This window comes from Puma concolor, chromosome C2 (assembly GCF_028749965.1).
Source record: "Puma concolor isolate L17-30 chromosome C2, mPumCon1.1.hap2, whole genome shotgun sequence".
NCBI classification, from domain to species: Eukaryota; Metazoa; Chordata; class Mammalia; order Carnivora; family Felidae; genus Puma; species Puma concolor.
Window position 1 is genome coordinate 87,647,522 of NC_141675.1, and position 19,541 is coordinate 87,667,062.

A 19,541-nucleotide genomic window follows, 5' to 3' on the forward strand; every position below is an offset into this window, starting at 1 on the left:
AAGTCATGATCTCGTGGTTCGTGCGTTCCGGCCTTATGTCAGTCTCTGTGCTGACAGCTCAGAACCTGGAGCCTGCTTTGGATTCTGTGTCTCCCTCTCTCTCTGTCCCGCCCCCACTCACGCTCTGTCTCTCTGTCTCTTTCTCAAAAATAAACATTAAAAAAATTTTTTAATAAATAAATGTTGTCAAGGATTTAAGGAAAAGATGAACAAATAAGGACAGAAATGAAAACTATAAAAAAAAACTGTTATGAACTGAATTGTTCCCCTCAACATTCACAAATTCACGCGGTGAACCCTTAATTCCAAATGTGACAGTATTTGGAAATAGGGATTTTATTTATTAAGTTTTATTTACTTATTTTGAGAGAGAGAGAGCATGAGCAGGGGAGGGGCAGAGAGAGGGAGAAAGAGAATCCTAAGCAGCCTTGTGCTGAGGCTGAGAGCATGGGGCTCTATCCCACAAACCTTGAGATCATAACCTGAGTTGAAATCAATAGTTGGATGCTTAACCAACTGAGCTACCCAGCCATCCCTCAAAGTAGGGATTTTAAAGAGGTAATTAAGGTTAAATGAAGTCATAAGGGTGGGACCCTAATCCAATATGACTACTGTCCTTATAAGAAGAAGAGACACCAGAGAGGTGAATATACAAGAGAAAAGGCTAGGTGAGGACACAGCAGGAAGGCAGATAGATAGATGTCTGCAAGCCATGGAGGATTTCAGGAGAAATCAAACCTGCAAAACCTTAATTTCAAATCAAACCTGCAAAACCTTAATTTCGGACCTCCAGCCACCAAAACTATGAGAAGATGAAATGCCATTCAGCCTATGTGTATTCTGTCATGGTAGCCACAGAAGACTAGCACATATGGCTAAACCACATTTTACCTATTCATCAACTGATGGACAACATCTGGGTTGTTTCCACTTTTTGGTTATTGTGAATAATGCTGCTATGAATATTCATTACAAGTTTTTATGGTATATATTTTTGGTCAACCATGTTGAGTATAATTTACATAAGTAAAAATTTAAGTATATAGCTCAGTGAGTTTTGACAAATGCTTATAACCATTTATCTGCATTACTATCATAAAACCACTATCTCTCATGATAGATTAGTTTTGTCTATTCTTAAACTTCAGGAAAATGGAATCATACAGTATAGCCCCGTTTTTGCCCTTGGTATAATGATCTTGAGATTTTCATACTTTGTTATATTTATCCATGGGATATTCAATTTTTTTTTTAATTTTATTTTTTATTTTTTTTAATTTACATCTAAATTAGTTAGCATATAGTGCAACAATGATTTCAGGAGTAGATCCTTAGTGCCTCTTACCCATTTAGCCCATCCTCCCTCCCACAACCCCTCCAGTAACCCTCTGTTTGTTCTCCACATTTATGAGTCTCTTATGTTTTGTCTCCCTCCCTGTTTTTATATTATTTTTGTTTCCCTTCCTTTATGTTCATCTGTATTGTCTCTTAAAGTCCTCATATGAGTGAAGTCATATGATTTTTGTCTTTCTCTGACTGATTAATTTCACTTATCATAATACCCTTCAGTTCCATCCACGTAGTTGCAAATGGCAAGATTTCATTCTTTTTGATTGCTGAGTAATACTCCATTGTATATATATACCACATCTTCTTTATCCACTCATCCACCGATGGACATTTGGGCTCTTTCCATACTTTGGCTATTGTTGATAGTGCTGCTATAAACATGGGGGTGTATGTGTCGCTTTGAAACAACACACCTCTATCCAGTGGATAAATGCCTAGTAGTGCAATTGCTGAGTGGTAGGGTAGTTCTATTTTTAGTTTTTTGAGGAACCTCCATACTGTTTTCCAGAGTGGCTGCACCAGCTTGCATTCCCAATGGGATATTCAATTTTAATGGTGAGTAATATTCCATTGTATGAATATACCACATTTTGTCAAGCTATCCACCAATTGGTGGAAACTTAGACTTGTTTCTAGTTCAAGCTATTATGAATAAAGCTGCTGTAAACATTCATGTATATTTGTAGATATACATTTTAATTGTTCAAGGGACACATGGCATATTAATTTCTTAGGACTGCCATAATGAAGTACCATAAACTGAGTATGTCTTAAGAATTTTCTGGAGGCTAGGGGCGCCTGGGTGGCGCAGTCGGTTAAGCGTCCGACTTCAGCCAGGTCACGATCTCGCGGTCCGTGAGTTCGAGCCCCGCGTCGGGCTCTGGGCTGATGGCTCAGAGCCTGGAGCCTGTTTCCGATTCTGTGTCTCCCTCTCTCTCTGCCCCTCCCCCGTTCATGCTCTGTCTCTCTCTGTCTCAAAAATAAATAAACGTTGAAAAAAAAAATTTTTTTAAATAAAAAATAATAAAAAAAAAAAAAAAGAATTTTCTGGAGGCTAGAAGTCTACAAACAAGGTGTCATCAGGATCTGAAGCCTGTAGGGGAGAATCCTTCCTTGCATTTTGCTAGTTTAGCAATCCTTGGCATTCCATGGCTTATAGCTATAGGATTACAATCTGCCTTTGTTATCACAGAAGAATCTGCCCTTATGTGTTGTCTGTGTGTTTATCTCTTCTCTTCTTATAAAGATGCTTACTATGGTCTGAATGTGTCCCTCTAAAATTTACATGTTGAAACCTAACCCCAAAGGTATTAAGAGGTGGGATCTTGGGAATGTGCTTAGGTCATTAGGGTGGAGGCCTTATAAATGGGATTAATACCTTATAAAAGAGACTCCAGAGAAATCCCTAGCCTCTTCCACCACATGAAGACACAAGAAGGCACCAGCTATAAACAGGAAGAGGGCCCTCACCAGAAGGCAACTATGCTGGTGCCTTGATCTTGGACTCTACAACCTCCAGAACTGTGAGAAATAAATTTCTATGTTTATAAGCTAGCCCGTCTATGGTATTTTTAATAGCAGTCTGACAGGACTAAGACAATACTAGTCTTACTGGATTAAAGTCCCACCCTAGTCCAATCTCATCTGTTTTGTTTGTGAATGTCTTTTTATTTCACCTTCAGTTTTTAAGGTTATTTTTGCTGGATAGAGAATTGTAGGTTGGTAGGCTTTTTTTCCTTTGCTTTTGTTTTGTTTTATTGTTTTCAAATGTCAATCCAATTCCCCCGGCTTGTATTGTCCCTTATGCGAAATCAGCAGAAATGTTTATTTTTGTTTCTCTGTATGTAATGCATCTTTTTTCTTTGGTGCTGTTTTTTTTTTTTTTAATGTTTATTTATATTTGAGAGAGAGAGAGAGAGACAGTGCGTGAGCAGGGGAGGGGCAGAGAGAGATGAAGACAGAATATGAAGCAGGCTCCAGGCTCTGAGCTGTCAGCACAGAGCCTGATACAGGGCTCAAATTCACGAGCTGTGAGATCATGACCTGAGCCGAAGTTGGACACTTAACTGACTGAGCCACACAGGTGCCCCTCTTTGGTGCTTTTACAATGTTCTCTCCATCATTATCTTTCAACTATTTGATTTTGATGTGCTTTGGTATGGTTTTCTTTCTTTTTTTTTTTTTCAGTGTTATTGACAAATAAAAGTGTAAGATATTTAAAGTGCACAATATGATGATTTGATATACGCACACATTGTCAAAGGGTTCTCTCCACGTAGTTCATTATCACGTCCATGACCTTACATATTTAACTTTTTTTCCCAATGAAAACATTTAATTTCTACTCTCTTAGCAAATTTCAATTGCACAACAGTGTCATCGACTATAGTCACCTTTCGTATGCTTTTCCTTATATATATGATGCTTGGGCTTCTTTGAACTTCTTGAAATTACCTATGTCATCAAATTTGGAAATATTTCTTTCATCAAATCTTTTTTCTACCTCCCTCCCTCTCTTGCTAGAACTCTAATATAGAAATGTGAGAATTCTTGATATTGTCTCACAGATCACTGGGACTCTGTTAATTATTTTTCGGCCTTACTTCTCTGTGCTTCAGTTTTTTTTTTGTTTGTTTGTTTTTTTTAATTTTTTTTTTCAACGTTTATTCATTTCTGGGACAGAGAGAGACAGAGCATGAACGGGGAAGGGGCAGAGAGAGAGGGAGACACAGAATCGGAAACAGGCTCCAGGCTCTGAGCCATCAGCCCAGAGCCCGACGCGGGGCTCGAACTCACGGACCGCGAGATCGTGACCTGGCTGAAGTCGGACGCTTAACCAACTGCGCCACCCAGGCGCCCCTGTGCTTCAGTTTAAAGAGTTGTTATTGACCTGTCTTCAGCTTCATGGATCCTTTCTTTTTCATCTCTAGCTCCTAATTTATCCAGTGCCTTTTTAATTTCAGATGTGGCACATTTCAGCTCAAGAATTTCCATTTGTTCTTGTATTAACCTCCTAGGGCTGCCATAACAGAATACCAGAGACTGGATGGCTTAAAAAACACAAATTTATGTGTCACATTTCTGGAGGCTGGAAGCCCAATATCAAAGTGTTTGTAGGTTTGTTTCTCCCAAGACCTCAGTCCTTGGCTTGCAGGTGGCTGCCTCCTCATTGTGTCCTCATATGGCTTTTTGTCTTGTGCATGCACATCCCTGGTGTCTCTTTTTCTTATAAGGACACTAGCCTTATTGGATTAGGCCGCTACCCTTATGACCTCATATAACCTTAATTACCTCCCTATTTCCAAATATAGTCACATTGGGGGTAAAGGTCTTAACATATGAATTTTGAGGGATACAATTTAGTCCATCACCACATAATGGGATATTATTCAGCAATAAAAAGGAACGAAGTAGATATATGCTATAGTATGGATGAACCTTGGAAACATTATGCTAAGTAAAAGAAGCAGTCACAAAAGACTACATTGTATGATTCCACTTACATGAAATGTCTAGAATAAACAAATCTACAGAGACAAAATGTAGATAAATGGTTGTTGGTGCTGGGGCAGAGATGGGGGGATTAGGAAGAAGGGAGAGTGACTGCTGATGAGTACAGGGTTTCTTTTTGTGGTGATGTAAATGTTCAAAATTGATGGTGGTGATGATTGCACAATTCTGTGAGTATGCTAAAAACTCTTGAATTCACATGTAAAATGGGTCAGTTGTATGATATATGAATTATATATCCATAAAGCTATTAAAATATGTACCATATGATTCCATTTACAAAAAGGTCAAAAATAGGCACAACTAATGTATAATGAGACATGGTAGTTATCTTTTGGGAAGAAAAGGAGAGCAATAGTAGGGAGGGGCCGTGAGGTCCGTGCCTATTCTGGCATGTAGGTAATATTTTATTTCTCAACTTTGGTTAAAGTTACATGAGAGTGTTCACTTTGTAATAAATCATTCAAAGGAAAAACACCCAAGCTCAAAACTCTGGCACCAAATGTGTGGGGTTTTCCACACCAAGCAATTCTCCAGTCCTTGGCGATACGGACATGTCCTACAATTTAATATAATTCTAAAACTAACTCCCCAGAGTTAGCACAGATCCCAGAGGTTAAGAGCTCAGTCCAGGGGCGCCTGAGTGGTGCAGTCGGTTAAGCGTCCGACTTCAGCCAGGTCACGATCTCGCGGTCCGTGGGTTCGAGCCCCGCGTCAGGCTCTGGGCTGATGGCTCAGAGCCTGGAGCCTGTTTCCGTTTCTGTGTCTCCCTCTCTCTCTCTGCCCCTCGCCCGTTCATGCTCTGTCTCTCTCTGTCCCAAAAATAAATAAACGTTGAAAAAAAAAAAAAAAAAAGAGCTCAGTCCGACAAGACTGCCCCCACTTCAGAAGCCAGTCATAAGTCCCAAGTTGTCGTGTGTACTTCTGACTGATGATAAATCAGGGGTTCCCATTACCGCCTCCTCAAATTTGATAATTTATTAGCATGGCTCACAGAATCCAGGGAAACAGTTTACTCATTATTACTGATTAATTACAAAAGATATATTAAAGAATATAAATGAATAGCCAGGTGAGAGATACCTAAGGGGAGGTCCAGAAGGGTCCCGAGTATGGGAGCTTCTGTGGGAAGGGTCCCGAGTATGTGGAGTTTGGGCTACACCACTCTCTTGACATATGGCTGTGTTCTTGTCCACCAACCCAGAAGCTCTCCAAATGCTTTTGGTTAGGATTTTTATGGAGGTTTCATTAGAGTAGGCGTGATTGATTAAATTGTTGGCTATTAGTGATTAACTTAAACTTCAGGGGCGCCTGGGTGGCTCAGTCAATTAAGCCCCTGACTCTTGATTTCGGCTCAGGTCATAATCTCACGGTTTGTGAGTTTGAGCCCCATATTGGGCTTTGCGCTGACAGTGCAGAACCTGCTTGGGATTCTCTCTCTCCCTCTCTCTCTCTGACCCTCCCCTGCTCACTCTCTCTCTCAAAAAATAAATAAACTAAAAAAAAAAAAAAAAAAAAAAAAGTTAAACTCCAGCCCTCTTCCCTCTCCAGAGGTTGAGGGGTGGGGCTGAAAATTCCAACTCTCCAATCACATGGTCAGTTTACTAGCTACCAGGCCTCATCCTTAGAAGCTTTCTAAAAATTGCCTCATTACCATAAACTGAGGTGTGGTTGAAAAGGGCTTGTTATAAACAACAAAAGGCACTCCTTCACTTTTACCATTCTAGAGCTATTTCAGTAACTGGGGGTAAAAACCAAATATTATAGTGAAAGATGCTCCTTTCACCTGTTTTAGGAGCTGGGGACAAAAAATATATATAACAGAAGATGTTCCTATGGTTCTTATTACTTGGGAAGTTACAAGAGTTTGATTATCTCTGTGCCCAGAGCTGGGACAAAGACCAAATATAAATTTATTATATCACATCATAGTCATCAAGCTTATGACATAACAGTTTTCTGTGAATATGTTATACTTCAATTTTTAAAATGTCTTATTAGGGTGCCTGGGTGGCTCAGATGGTTGAGTGTCGGACTCTTGATTTCAGCTCAGGTCATGATACCAGAGTTGTGGGATTAAGCCCCTGCTTAAGATTCTCTCTCTCCCTCTGCCTTCCTCATGTACAGGATCTTCTCTCTCAAAAATAAGATAAAATAAAATAAAACAAAATAAAATAAAATAAAATAAAATAAAATATCTTATTAATTTTAAAATATTCAGGTAAATAATTTGTATGTTTTTTTAATCAGTTCCTTAATGGAAGCTTCCATAAGAACCCCACTATCTACAAATATGCCTACATCTGTAAAATAAAATTGAAACTAACACACATTTTGAAGTTAATAGTTGATCTAATTAATAGGGTCTGCCAAGGTTCTTTGAGATTAATGCTTGAACAAAAAACATCACACAGTCACTAGGGATGTAGTCTTAATTTGGTTTAGAGCAAGACCTAAGATGAGAATTGCACAAATTCACATAAATGAGAACTGAGGCGATTCCAGGAAGCACGTCGTACAGAAGAAGAATGAGACAGAGAAGGAAAGGAACTCGACACAGAGCAGTACATGAACTGTAAATTCCCCCTGTGAGTAACTGAGGCTCAACCCCTCCAAAGGTTTTTTGCTACTGCTATGATCCCCATTTTATAAATCTAGAAATAGGGACTGAGAGATATTAAAGTACTCTTCAGAGGCTCACAGAGCTAAGAAGTGGTGGAACAAGAATTTGTATCAATCTGATCAGAGCCAAGAATAGTTTAGTCTCCAGGAGACTAAACCAGGTTTTAGAAACTGGAATCTAGAAACGGGGGAGAAGGAAGCAAACACAAGCAGGTTGCAAGCAAATAGAGTGAGTGCCTAGAATCAGCACTGCTGTCTGGATCTTGTTTTTATATGGTGACTGGGCCGGGTGCGGTTTGAGTCTGGTGATGGAACTGATAAAATGTATGGAATTCTCTTTCTAGAAAGAAAGCTCAGACATTGTAGATGAATCCTTCTGTAGTCTGTATAAATTCACAAATTGAGGGACTCCTTTCTCTGATGTATTGGTGTAGGTAAGTATCTGGGCTGAATGCATCTTCCAGAAGATTGCACTAAGAGCAAAGTGCAAAGTGGAAAAAACCAGGTTGGCAGCTTGCTGACAAAGTATCATTTTAACAAATTCTCTTTCCATCCACATGTGCTACTGTTACAAAACTCTTGGGGCAAGGTGACCATTAGTAAATTTACTAATGGCAAAAACTCCTAGATCTTTTCCCCTGAGTTGGAAGCCTTTGCAAGTAACATTACTCTATTAGTATCTGTACTTGGAGTTCAGCACTTTGAGTTCAGCACTTAAAGCATAGGACTCAAAGTATTCAATTGTTAGTACTTGATTCAGCGCTACAACAAACAGCAGAAACCTGCTGCAGCTTTAGATGCTTTGTTTTAGCAAACTACTGTTTATCTCTCAGCACTGCTGCTTAGCTTTTGAATACAGCATTCTTCCAAAGATCTATACCCTGTGACAAAAAGCAGGTAGGAATCCTGGCTGCAACTTTGTTATAAAAAAGCTTGTGAGAGAAAATATTTGATAAAGATACAAGTGATAAATATGCCAAGAACCCTTAAAACTCAACAGTAAAAAACAACCTGATTTTAAAAAGGGCAAAGCACCTGGACAGCCACTTCACCAAAGAAGATATACAGATGGCAAGTAAGCCATGATGTTCAACATCATTTGTCATCAAGGAAATGCAAATTAAAATTATAAGACACAACTACACACCTATTCAAATGGCCAAAATACAAACAGTGACAACACCAAATGCTGACAAGGATGTAGAGCAACAAAAACTATCATTCACTGCTGGTGGAAATGCAAAGTAGTACAGCCATCTTGGAAGACAGTTTGGCAATTTCTTTTTTATTTTTATGTTTGTTTGTTTGTTTGTTTGTTTGTTTGTTTGTTTGTTTCGTGATAGAGCATGAGTCAGGGAGGGGCAGGGAGAGGTGAGAGGGAATCCCAAGCAGGCTCTGCACTGTCAGCACAGAGCCTCCAACCCATGAACTGTTGAGAGATCATGACCTGAGTTGAAATCAAGAGTCAGATGCTTAACCGACTGAGCCCCCCAGGTGCGCCCAGTTTGACAGTTTCTTTTTTTTTTTTAAGTTTATTTATTTTGAGAGAGAAAGAACTCGAGCCGGGGAGGGACAGAGAGGAAGACAGAGAATTCAAGCAGGCTCCGCACTGTCAGTGCAGAGCACAACATGGGACTTGAACCCATCAATTGTGAGATCATGCCCTGAGCTAAAATCAAGAGTTAGACACTTAACCGACTGAGCCACCCAGGTGCCCCCAATTTGGCAGTTTCTTACAAAACTAAACATACTCTTACTGTGCAACCCAGCAATCATGCTCCTGGGAATTTACTCACATAAACTGAAAACTTATGCCCACACAAAAACCTGCACACAGGTTCATAGCAGTTTCATTAATGATTGCCATGACTTGAAAAGACTCATCCTCCAGTAGGTGAGTGAATAAAGAAACTATGGCACATCCAGACATTAAATATTATTCAGCACTAAAAAGAACTGAGCTATCAAGCCATGACAAGACATGGAGGAAACTTAAATGCATAGTACATGTGAGAGAAGCCAATGTGAAAAGGCAGCATACTGTATGATTCCAGCTATATGACATTCTGGAAAAGGCAAAACTATGGAAGCAGTAAAACGATCAATGGCTACCAGAGTTTTGGGGGTGGGAGGGAAGGACAGGCAAGTAGGCAGAGCACAGAGGGATTTTAGGACAGTGAAACCATTCTGTATGGTACTGCAATGATGGATACACGGTATTATATATTTGTCAAAACCCATAGAATGGACGACACCAAGAGTGAACCCCTAATCTAACCTGTACACTATAGGCGATCATGATGAGTCAATGTAGGTTCATCAGAAGTAATTAATGTAACCACTGTGGTGCAGGGTGTCTATAGCAGGGGGAAGTCGTGCCTGTATAAAGGGAGGGGTATACTTTCTGCTATACTTTGCGTTCTTTTGGCTGGGAACCTAAAATTGCTCTTAGTTAAGCAATATGACAGGGGACCAGGCGGGTCTGAGAGATGAGCCTGGCAGAAGAGATGAGGAAATCATAAAAGTTTGGACAGACAAAAGGCAATATAGAGAGGCAATCAAGGACAGAGTGATCAGCGGGTACTGTTCAGGTCTACACAGACAAGAGGCAGTCGATGAAAGTGGGGAGAAAAAAACAAATACTGGGTCTGGATAGACAGGCAGCATATTAGAGGAAATAGTACCGGCGAGTGGAATTGGTAGGCTCTGATCCCAGAGCAGAACTCTACTCTTTGCCCTGTTCTAAACATTCTTCTGGGGGGCAGGGTTCCATAATGGCTTATTCTGAGTGAGAAGACAGAGAGATACCAGGTTAAATCAGAGTCTCCACTATTCTCTCCTTCCTTCTCTGTTTTATTTCTTTGTCAAGGTTCTGGCCACTGATCTACTATAAGAAAACTAGTATTAGTTCCAGAAAAATGAAGGGCTTCAGAGGAAGCCTCAGCAAAAAGGAACCTGATAAAGTATCCTTCACTGAACTGTTCACTCCTTAAGAACAGAAGCCCAACTATAAAAGTCTTAACTGATAAAGCAAAGTTACTCCTTACGTAAGCACATTAGCAATGGAATTATCCTAGGGGAGGTTAATTCAGTGACAAGTTTTTTGTTTGTTTTCTTACCCTTTTACCAACCTCTCCCTATTTGCCCCACTCACCACCCTGGCAAACCACTTTTCTACTCTCTTGTTTCTGAGTTTGGCTTTTTATTTAGATTCCACATGTGAGTGATACCCTGCAGTATTTGTTTTTCTTTGTTGGGATGATTTCATTTAGCATAACGCCCTCAAGTTCCATCCATGTTGTCATAAAAAGCAAGATTTCCTTCTTTCTGGACAATTAGGTTGTTTCCATCATTTGGCTATTGTGATTCAATGATGCAGTGAGCATGGGAGTGCAGATCCCTCAACACCCTCTTTTTATTTTCTTTGAACATATCCCCTGAAGTGGGATTGCTGGACCACACGATAGTTCTGGTTCTAGTTTTTTGAGGAACTTTCATGCTATTTCCCATCGTGACAGATTCTTTTCATCTGTCTGCTCTGTTGTCCTGGCTTGCTCTCTGTGGCCAGTTCCCCTCATGTCACGAAAGGGTGAGCGCTGCAGTATCAGGCATTACAGGAAGACTCAGTAATATGAGGGATGAAGAGAAACTATTTCTACTGTGTGTGTTTTTCATCATTAGAAAAACTTTCCTTCCAGTCACGAAACGACAAATATTGTACAATTCCACTTATAGGAAGTAAGGACTTAGAGGAGTTAAATTCATAGAGACGAAAAGCAGGATGGTGGTTTCAGGGCGGAGGAGAGGGGAGAATGTGCAGTACAGGGTTTCAATGGGTACATGGTTTCAGTTGGGGAAGATGAAAATGTTCTGGAGGTGGATGGTGGTGATGACTGGGCAACAGTATAAATGTGCTTAATGCCACAGAGATGTACACTTAAAAAAGGTTAAAAAATGGTTACATTTTAAAAATTAAGATTTAATTGACATATAACATTAGTTTCAAGTGTACAGCCTAATCATTCAATATAAATATATATTGTGAAATAATCACCACAATAAGTCTAGTTAACATCCATCACCACACATAGTTACAAACTTTTCCTTTCTTTTTCTCTTTCTTTCTTTCTTTCTTTCTTTCTTTCTTTCTTTCTTTCTTTCTTTCTTTCCTTCTTTCCTTCTTTCTTTTTGTTTTTAAAAAGTTTTGTTTATTTAAGTAATCTCTACACCCAACGTGGGGCTCAAACCCATGACCCCAAGATCGAGTCACATGCTCTTCTGACTGAGCCAACCAGGCACCCCCAAACTTTCTTCTTGATATGAGAACTTTTAAGAGCTACTTTCTTAGCAACATTCACATATACAATACAATATTGTTAACTATAGTCTGTATGCTGCTTATTACATCCCCAGGACTTATTTATTTTACAGGTAGAAGTTTGTACCTTTTTGTACAAAAAGGGGGTATACTACCTTCACCCAATTTGTCCATCCCCACCAAAAATGGTAAATTTTGTTATATGTTTTATAACAAGTAAAAATAAGCCTTTCTCAGAAATCCCATAGTAGACTTTCTCTCACATTTCGTAGGCCAGAATTCTGCCACCTGCCTATTCCTAAACTAATGATAACGGCAACAATAGTGAAATTACTATGATTGACTTAATCTAATCAAGATTCACCCCCCTTGTGACTGGGGAGGGGTCCAGCCTCCCCAGAAGCACATGGCTGCCCAATACTTGAACAATATTTGAATTCTGTTGAGATAAGTGAACAAATTATTCATCAAATAAGTAAATCCATGACCTGGGTCTTATTAGTTCAAATGTTATGGTTTTTTTTTTTAATTGTTGTTTTTCTTTTCCTCACATGACTTTTGCTTAAGGCATATCCACTCATTATTTCCTGACCACATCATGTACCTTGCCTCTCTGATTTTGCTCATGTAATTTCTCGTTTTAAAATACCCTTTCTCTCTTCTCTGATAATCAGACACCTACATTTCCTTTAAGGCTAAGCCCAAATCCTACCTTCAGTGTGAGCATTTCTCAATTATCCAAGACTTCGGTGACTTAGTCTCTCATTTATGATTTTTATGGTCTGTACCTATTAAGTGCACAACATTTTATATATACATTTTCTTTTTAAGTATATGTCCTTTATTCCCAATTAGAATGTAAACATGTTGAATTCAGGAATCCTGTTTGATGTCTGTTTCCATTTTCAACACTTAATCTAATACTAGAAGCTCTCAATGAATATTTATTAGTTTCTAAGGATGATTAGATTTTTAGCATTGGTATATCAAAAGGTCTGGGGCTCTCTTTAAACCTCATTTAGATTATAACTAATTAAGCTGTTAAAATTTGAGAGTAATATTTCCATCAAATTTAATCCTAGTATATGTACATATTTGTATACCCATATATACATTTATCAGAATATACATAGAGCCACAATTACATCTGATGGTTGTGCTATGTTGATGTACTACAGCTCACTTTACAAAGACAAACATTATAGTGGGTTCTAGGACACCTGTGTTCACAAGATCAGTTCTCTGAAACTATATTTGGATGTACAAGCTATTAAAAGCTTCTTGTACTGAGTGACCTTTGAGGCAGAATTCAGATCAAATAGTCACACAAGCTGCTGCTTGTTGCTGAGTGGAAGACAGCAGAAAACCTTCCATTAGGTTTTTATTTTCCTTGTTTTGTTTCCTTTCATTTTGCCTTAAGAAGATGAACAATGAAACCACAACCCTGATATCCTTGAAGGAGGCAATGAAAAGGTTGCTAAGGGCTACAGGGCGGGAACAAGCATAGGTCTGCTTTTCTGGGAAGATGGGTAAGAGAAGAATAAGGAATAAAAATAGGCAAAGAAGTATAGACATGCTAATTAAAATTCTGTGTCTGTTTAAAGTGGTTTAAGTCTTCCAGGTTAAAATATATATATTTACTATATATATTTAACATATATATTTAAACACATACATTTAACATATATATTAAATATATATTTAACTTCCATATATATGTGTAAACAATAAAGAAAAATACACTCCCAGGTGAATTCCATTCAATTAATGTATGTGCTATATTCTAGGTATACAAAATTAGTAAAATGTGGTTTCTATCCTCAAGGATCTCAAAGCCTATAGAGAGAATTATTCAAAAATACTTAGAATTTAATGTGATTGACCTTGTAATGGTGATGTTCATAAAGGGCTATGAGGACGGAAGAGAGATCAATTTATTTGCCTTTGACACCAGAAAAAGGAACCCTTCATAGAGGGACATTTATTATTTTTTTAAATTTTTTTTTAACGTTTATTTATTTTTGAGACAGGGAGAGACAGAGCATGAACAGGGGAGGGTCAGAGAGAGGGAGACATAGAATCCAAAACAGGCTCCAGGCTTCGAGCTGTCAGCACAGAGCCCAATGCAGGGCTAGAACTCACAGACCGCAAGATCATGACCTGAGCTGAAGTCAGCCGCTTAACCGACTGAGCCACCCAGGTGCCCCTCATAGGGGGACATTTAAACTGGATCTTAAAGTGTGAGTAAAAGGCTATGAGAAAAAAAATATGGGAAGGAATTCTAGGCTGAGGAAACAGTACATGGAACACATAATGGAACATGGAGGCCGCAGAAGCCTGGAATCACATACTGTGTTCCGTCAGCTTCTAGATGTCTCGTGTGATTACCGACTAGGGTATGAGAGGATTGGCAGAAGATGGGAGCAAAGCGTTAAGGGCTTTATGTTTCCTCCTGAGAATAGCCAATTCGGCTATAACTGTGTCTTTGGACAAGTCAGGGCAGCACAAAGCATACATAATCAGTTGAGTCACATGATCAGAATTGTATTTTAGAATCACATTTCTGGAAGGATGGATTCAAGGTGGCAGAAATCGAAAGCAGGGATCCAGTTAGGCTACTGTAATCCTAAGTCAAAGTGAAAGACAGTTATTAACTGGTTTAGTGGTGGAGAGGAGGGTATAGTTTAGAGGCATTAGTGGAGAGGAAGAAAAAAAGGTAAGAATTATTCTGAAATTTCTAGTTTAAGCACTTGAATAGATGGTGATGTCACTAACTGAGCTGGGGAATTATAGTAAAAAACAGACTTGGGTTTGCAGACATGTTGTTCAGCATTTATTTCAAATGGTGTGGGAATGCCTTTTTGTGAGAGGCTTCCAAAAAGGTATTAACAACTGTGAACTTTTATACTGACTGACAAGCTAGAGTTCAAGCTAGAGAGGACCTATAAGCAATATAGTCTCAAAGGTGTCAAAGTTACTACAGACAGTACGCCAGATGACATTGTTTTCATATGTAGACAGAGATTGCTGGCATATTAGGTCATGCAGGCTTACACTCCTATGAAACACATTTCGTAGTGGGCCTTATCTATATGTAAGTAAAATATCCAAAGCAGTGAGAAAATTCTAACCATAGTAATTTCCGAAGATGAGGGAGAGGGATAGTGAGTAGGTTCAGTTTAGGACGGTTGGGTTTGGAGATGCACAAAACATAAAGATACAGCTCTAGAGGGGCACCTGGGTGGTTTGGTCGGTTAAGCGTCCGACTTCGGCTCAGGTCATGATGTCACGGCCCATGAGTTCGAGCCCCGCGTCGGGCTCTGTGCTGACCGCTCAGATCCTGCAGCCTGTTTCAGATTCTGTGTCTCTCTCTCTCTCTGCCCCTCCCCTGTTCATGTTCTGTCTCTCTCTGTCTCAAAAATAAATAAACGTTGAAAAAAAAAAAAAAGATACAGCTCTAGAGCTTAGGAGGTGGTACCTGAAGCTGAATTAGCCTTGAGATAAACTGAGCGCCAAGAAGGGAACATGGTCAAGGACGGAACCTGGGCAACCACAAAGTATTCAGGTCACTGAGGACATAGAAGTGGTACCTGAATTTGTGTATCACTTCTTTCATGAAAATGTGGGTGCCTTCAGGCAAGTGAGTTGTGTGGTTCCAGTTCTGTGTGATTCAGTTTGACATAATTCTGGTGCCACAGTGCCCTCTGATGATTAAGGTTGTTCAGAGCTACTCAAATGCCCTTGTTGGGTTACACGGCTCAGCGTCTCATTCACATTATTGATGTCGATAATATGAGACATATTTTCTTACTTCTGTGTAAGGCCTTTGCTAGGTATTGGGGGACAGGCATAAAGATGTCCAAGAAATAGTCTCTGATTCCCCCTCTCCAACAGTTTACAATTTTGTTCATGAAATCCTAACTCTAAAATAAAGCAGGAGGTGAGGAGTGACAGGTAATAGAGGCAGTCCCTGTGAAAATGAAGTAGTCAGGGCGATCTCCAGGCAGAAAGGCTGGGGGATATAAGCAAACAGTGTGGAAAGTGAGGTAGGATACAACTTGGGCAGTCAGAATAGAGAAAGGCACCTTTTTAAATAGTGGTCCCAGCACTAAGTAGCTATGACATTAGATCTCAATCTTTGTGAGACTCAATTTATCTGTAAAATAATAAAAATGACTGCTTCGCTTCTTATGGTTATTGTGAGAATCAAAGTAATGCTTGTATTTAAAATACTTTTGGGGGCAGGCACCTGGGTGGCTCAGTTGGTTAAATGTCTGACTCTTGATTTTGGCTCAGGTCATGATCTCATGGTTCAGAGTTCAAGCCCTGTGTCGGGCTCTGAGCTGGCAACATGGAGCCTGCTTAGGATTTTCTCCCTCTCCTTTCTCTCTGCCCCATCCCCACTCTCTTGCGAACACGTGCTCTCTCTCAAAATAAATAAACTTAAAAAAATTAAAAATAAATTAAAAATAAAAACTATTTTTTTTAAGTAGGCTCCATACCCAATGTGCAGCTTGAACTCACAGCCCTGAAACTGAGAGTCGCATGCTCCACTGACTCAGGCAGCCAGGCACCCCTAAAATCCTTTATTTAAAGTATAAAGTTCAATACAAAAACATGATATGTTAGATAATTCAAGTAATTAGACAATTCAGAAGTTTGGCAATATAAGGAATATAAGAACTGGGATGATGGCTAGAGAGAATAGCAAATGGAAACATCTGTTCGTAAGCTTAAATTTAGATAGCTACCCAAATTAATAGTGGTTATAAACAATGTAATAGAGCCTTATCTTAAGGCAAAACCTTAGTACTGTCTCTCGACCTAAAGTGCCCCTTGATTCTTTTATCCTGTAGAGTAGACCACAAACTCCAAGTTTTAGAAGCACAGTTTAAAGAACTGGACTTCACCAAGGATAGCCTGACACAGAAATTTGAACATCATAGCAAGGCTTTGGCAAACCAGGCAGCCCACGATGAACTGTGGACAGCAGTGCTGGCACTCAAGTGAGTATCCAATGAGAAATCAGTGGAATTTCATGGCTTTGTGAGAGCTTGCAGGGGACATTCTAAACTTGAATTTAATATGGTTTTAACATGGCTTGTGAAGAAATCATATTTTCTTAGGTTAATTGATTCAAAAGAGATTAATTTGAGCACCTGTTGATATGCCAGCACTGCCATATACATCTCATCACAGAGTCTCTTGCTTGCCAATGTCTTACTAATACAGAGATGGCTGACGTAACTCCCCTGCCATTGAGAAATGTGTAGTATGAGTGGCCTGAGAACTAAGCTATCCAGTATAGTGCAGGCCCTATTTCTAAAGTAAGTATTTTCTAAAATACAGCAGCTGGTTCTTCTAGTGGGTTTGTATTCTAATAGAATTCATTTTATGTTTGTACATAGAGTTCCACTGCTCACAAAGCTCTCCACATTTTTTGTAGATTCACTTCAATGGAACTGAGTATTTTATATAGCTACGTCATGGAAGTACTCATCTGCTTGCACACTCGTGTGCTTGAGAAGCTGCCAGACCTGGTGAGAGGTCTTCCCACCTTAGCCTCTGTCCTAAGACGAAAAGTCAACAACCAGCGTATTAGAGGTGTTTGGGAGTCTGTCCTGGAGGAAAGTGGGCTGGAAGAAGGAGATATCACAGCACTTTGTACCTTCTTTATTGCATATGGTAACAAGGCAGAATACTATGTTGCTAAAGTGAGGCAGATGTATATCAAGGATGTCACTTTCCTGATCACTAACATGGTAAAGAACCAGGCTTTGCAGGATGGTTTGCTCAGGGCTGTGCAGGTCATTGAGAAGGGAAAAGCAGTGAAGGCCCCTGAAAACCAAAAGTCCCCCCTAAAAGAGTTGATACCATTAGCCAGAAACTAACTTTACTCTATGACCAAGAGATTCTACTTCTAGTAGTTTATCTCACAAAAATGGGGGGGGGGGTAGGAAACGTATGTACAATTTATTATACACCTATTTTTATAGCAAAAGTGAGGGGAACCTTAAACAAAATATGATAAATTGATACAATGGATACTTTTTGTGTAAGAGAATGAAGAAGCTCTTTGTGTAACTGTACAATGTTACAGAGCTATCACCAAGATGTGTTGTTTTAAAAGATTTCCTATATATTGTTAAGTGGAGGGAAAAAAGGGCAAAAATTAATATCTACACACACACATATACAAGCTAATATACCCATAAACTTCATAAGCTTCTTCTGGAGAGATAGAAAGTGGTAACTTTGGCTGTCTCAGGGAAAAAAACAAAGAGGCTAGGGGTCAAAGGTAGGAGGAATTCTTTTCACTGTTAAAGAATGTACTGTTTTGTACATTTTGAATTTTGAACCATATGAATGCACAGTATATTAAAAGACAAACCAATACAAACACCTAATATATATTATATGTTGTACATTTTCTCTCTGGTACAGAACCACAGTTATTTTACACTAGAAAGGGAACTCTAATACATTGACTATATATTAAAATATTTATTGAACATCAAATGCCATGTGCTAGGTGCTGTGAATTAAGAGAAACATTTAAAAATGTGGAGTCTGTCTTCCAGGTAAAGGTTGAGTGCTTATGCTTTATTTGGAAGGTACAAATTCAAACTTTTTTTTCTAGTGTTTAATTTTTTTTACACTTATTTATTTAAAAAAATTTTTTTAACGTTTTATTTATTTTTGAAACAGGGAGAGACAGAGCATGAACAGGGGAAGGTCAGAGAGAGGGAGATACAGAATCTGAAACAGGCTGAGCTGAATCTGAGCTGTCAGCACAGAGCCTGACACGGGCTCGAACCCATGAACTGTGAGATTATGACCTAAGCTAAAGTCAGACGCCTAACAGACTGAGCCACCCAGGCACCCTGGGAGATACAAATTAGGCAGAGGATTCGAAATAATACAAAATGATGTTACCTTGCTGACCCCTCCTTGAAAATGGGCCATGAGACACAGAAGCTTCCTTGGTAGATAAATGCACTCAGTGTTGGGGTGCCTGGCTGGCTTAGTTGGTAGAGCATGAGACTCTTGATCTCAAGGTTGTAAGTTTGAGCCCCACGTTGGGTGTAGAGATTACTTAACATCTTTTAAAAAATGCCCTCAGTCTTGTCCTTCTCCAGACACATTGTTTGGAGAAACCATGCCTTGGAAGAAAGATGGAAAGGCAATTTCTCTGTCATGGTCACTTAGTCTATTGTTTTCAGTTGGTCAAAGTTTGTTCCATGGGGAGTGACCTCCCCCACCCCTGCCGCTACCCATACTTCCAGGATGCACCATCTAAGCCCTCCCAGCAGGCATTTGGAAGCCGGTGCCTGCATTGTTCAGTGCAGTGTTTCCCTAGAGTCCAGAAGTGATAGGAAGAGCCAGAGACTCTAGAAATGTAACTGCTCAGCTCCAGACAGAGCAAGGGACTGTGACTGTGGGCCCAGAAAGTAGACAAGAACAAGGAAATCTGAAGAAGCACATAAAATATATCCATTATACCTGACATAAGTACCTGAACATAGAAATCAAAATGCAGGGGTGCCTGGGTGGCTCAGTCCAGTTGGTTGGGCATCTGACTTTTGATTTTGGCTCAGGTCATGATCCTGGAGTTGTGGGATCGATCATGGAGGATGCTTGAGATTTTCCCTCCCTCTCTCTCTCTCTGCTCACTCCCCTCCTCGCTGTCTAAAAATAACCAAAAAGGGGCACCTGGGTGGCTCAGTCAGTTAAGCGTCCG

General features: G+C 39.6%; 2 protein-coding genes across 3 annotated transcripts in view; both read left to right on the forward strand.

Annotated features, from left to right (window-relative positions):
• The first annotated feature begins 7,216 nt into the window (after positions 1-7,216).
• Positions 7,217-18,207, forward strand: SMCO1 (single-pass membrane protein with coiled-coil domains 1). 2 transcript variants are annotated; one of them, XM_086675111.1, is made up of 3 exons: positions 7,217-7,448; positions 16,657-16,806; positions 17,247-18,207. In XM_086675111.1, the coding sequence occupies exons 1-3, from the start codon at positions 7,429-7,431 to the stop codon at positions 17,689-17,691; spliced, it is 615 nt and encodes a 204-aa protein (XP_086531237.1). In that variant the 5' UTR covers positions 7,217-7,428; the 3' UTR covers positions 17,692-18,207. The 2 variants fall into 2 exon arrangements, with proteins under 2 accessions (XP_086531237.1, XP_025769844.1); XM_025914059.2 differs by lacking the exon at positions 7,217-7,448 and adding an exon at positions 12,688-13,273.
• The window catches only part of RNF168 (ring finger protein 168), a 46,954-nt gene continuing 44,688 nt past the window's right edge, over positions 17,276-19,541 (forward strand). Inside the window, exon 1 of the mRNA XM_086675110.1 lies at positions 17,276-17,340. The gene's annotated coding sequence lies outside the window, so the exon portion shown is untranslated. The remainder of the gene's footprint in view (positions 17,341-19,541) is intronic.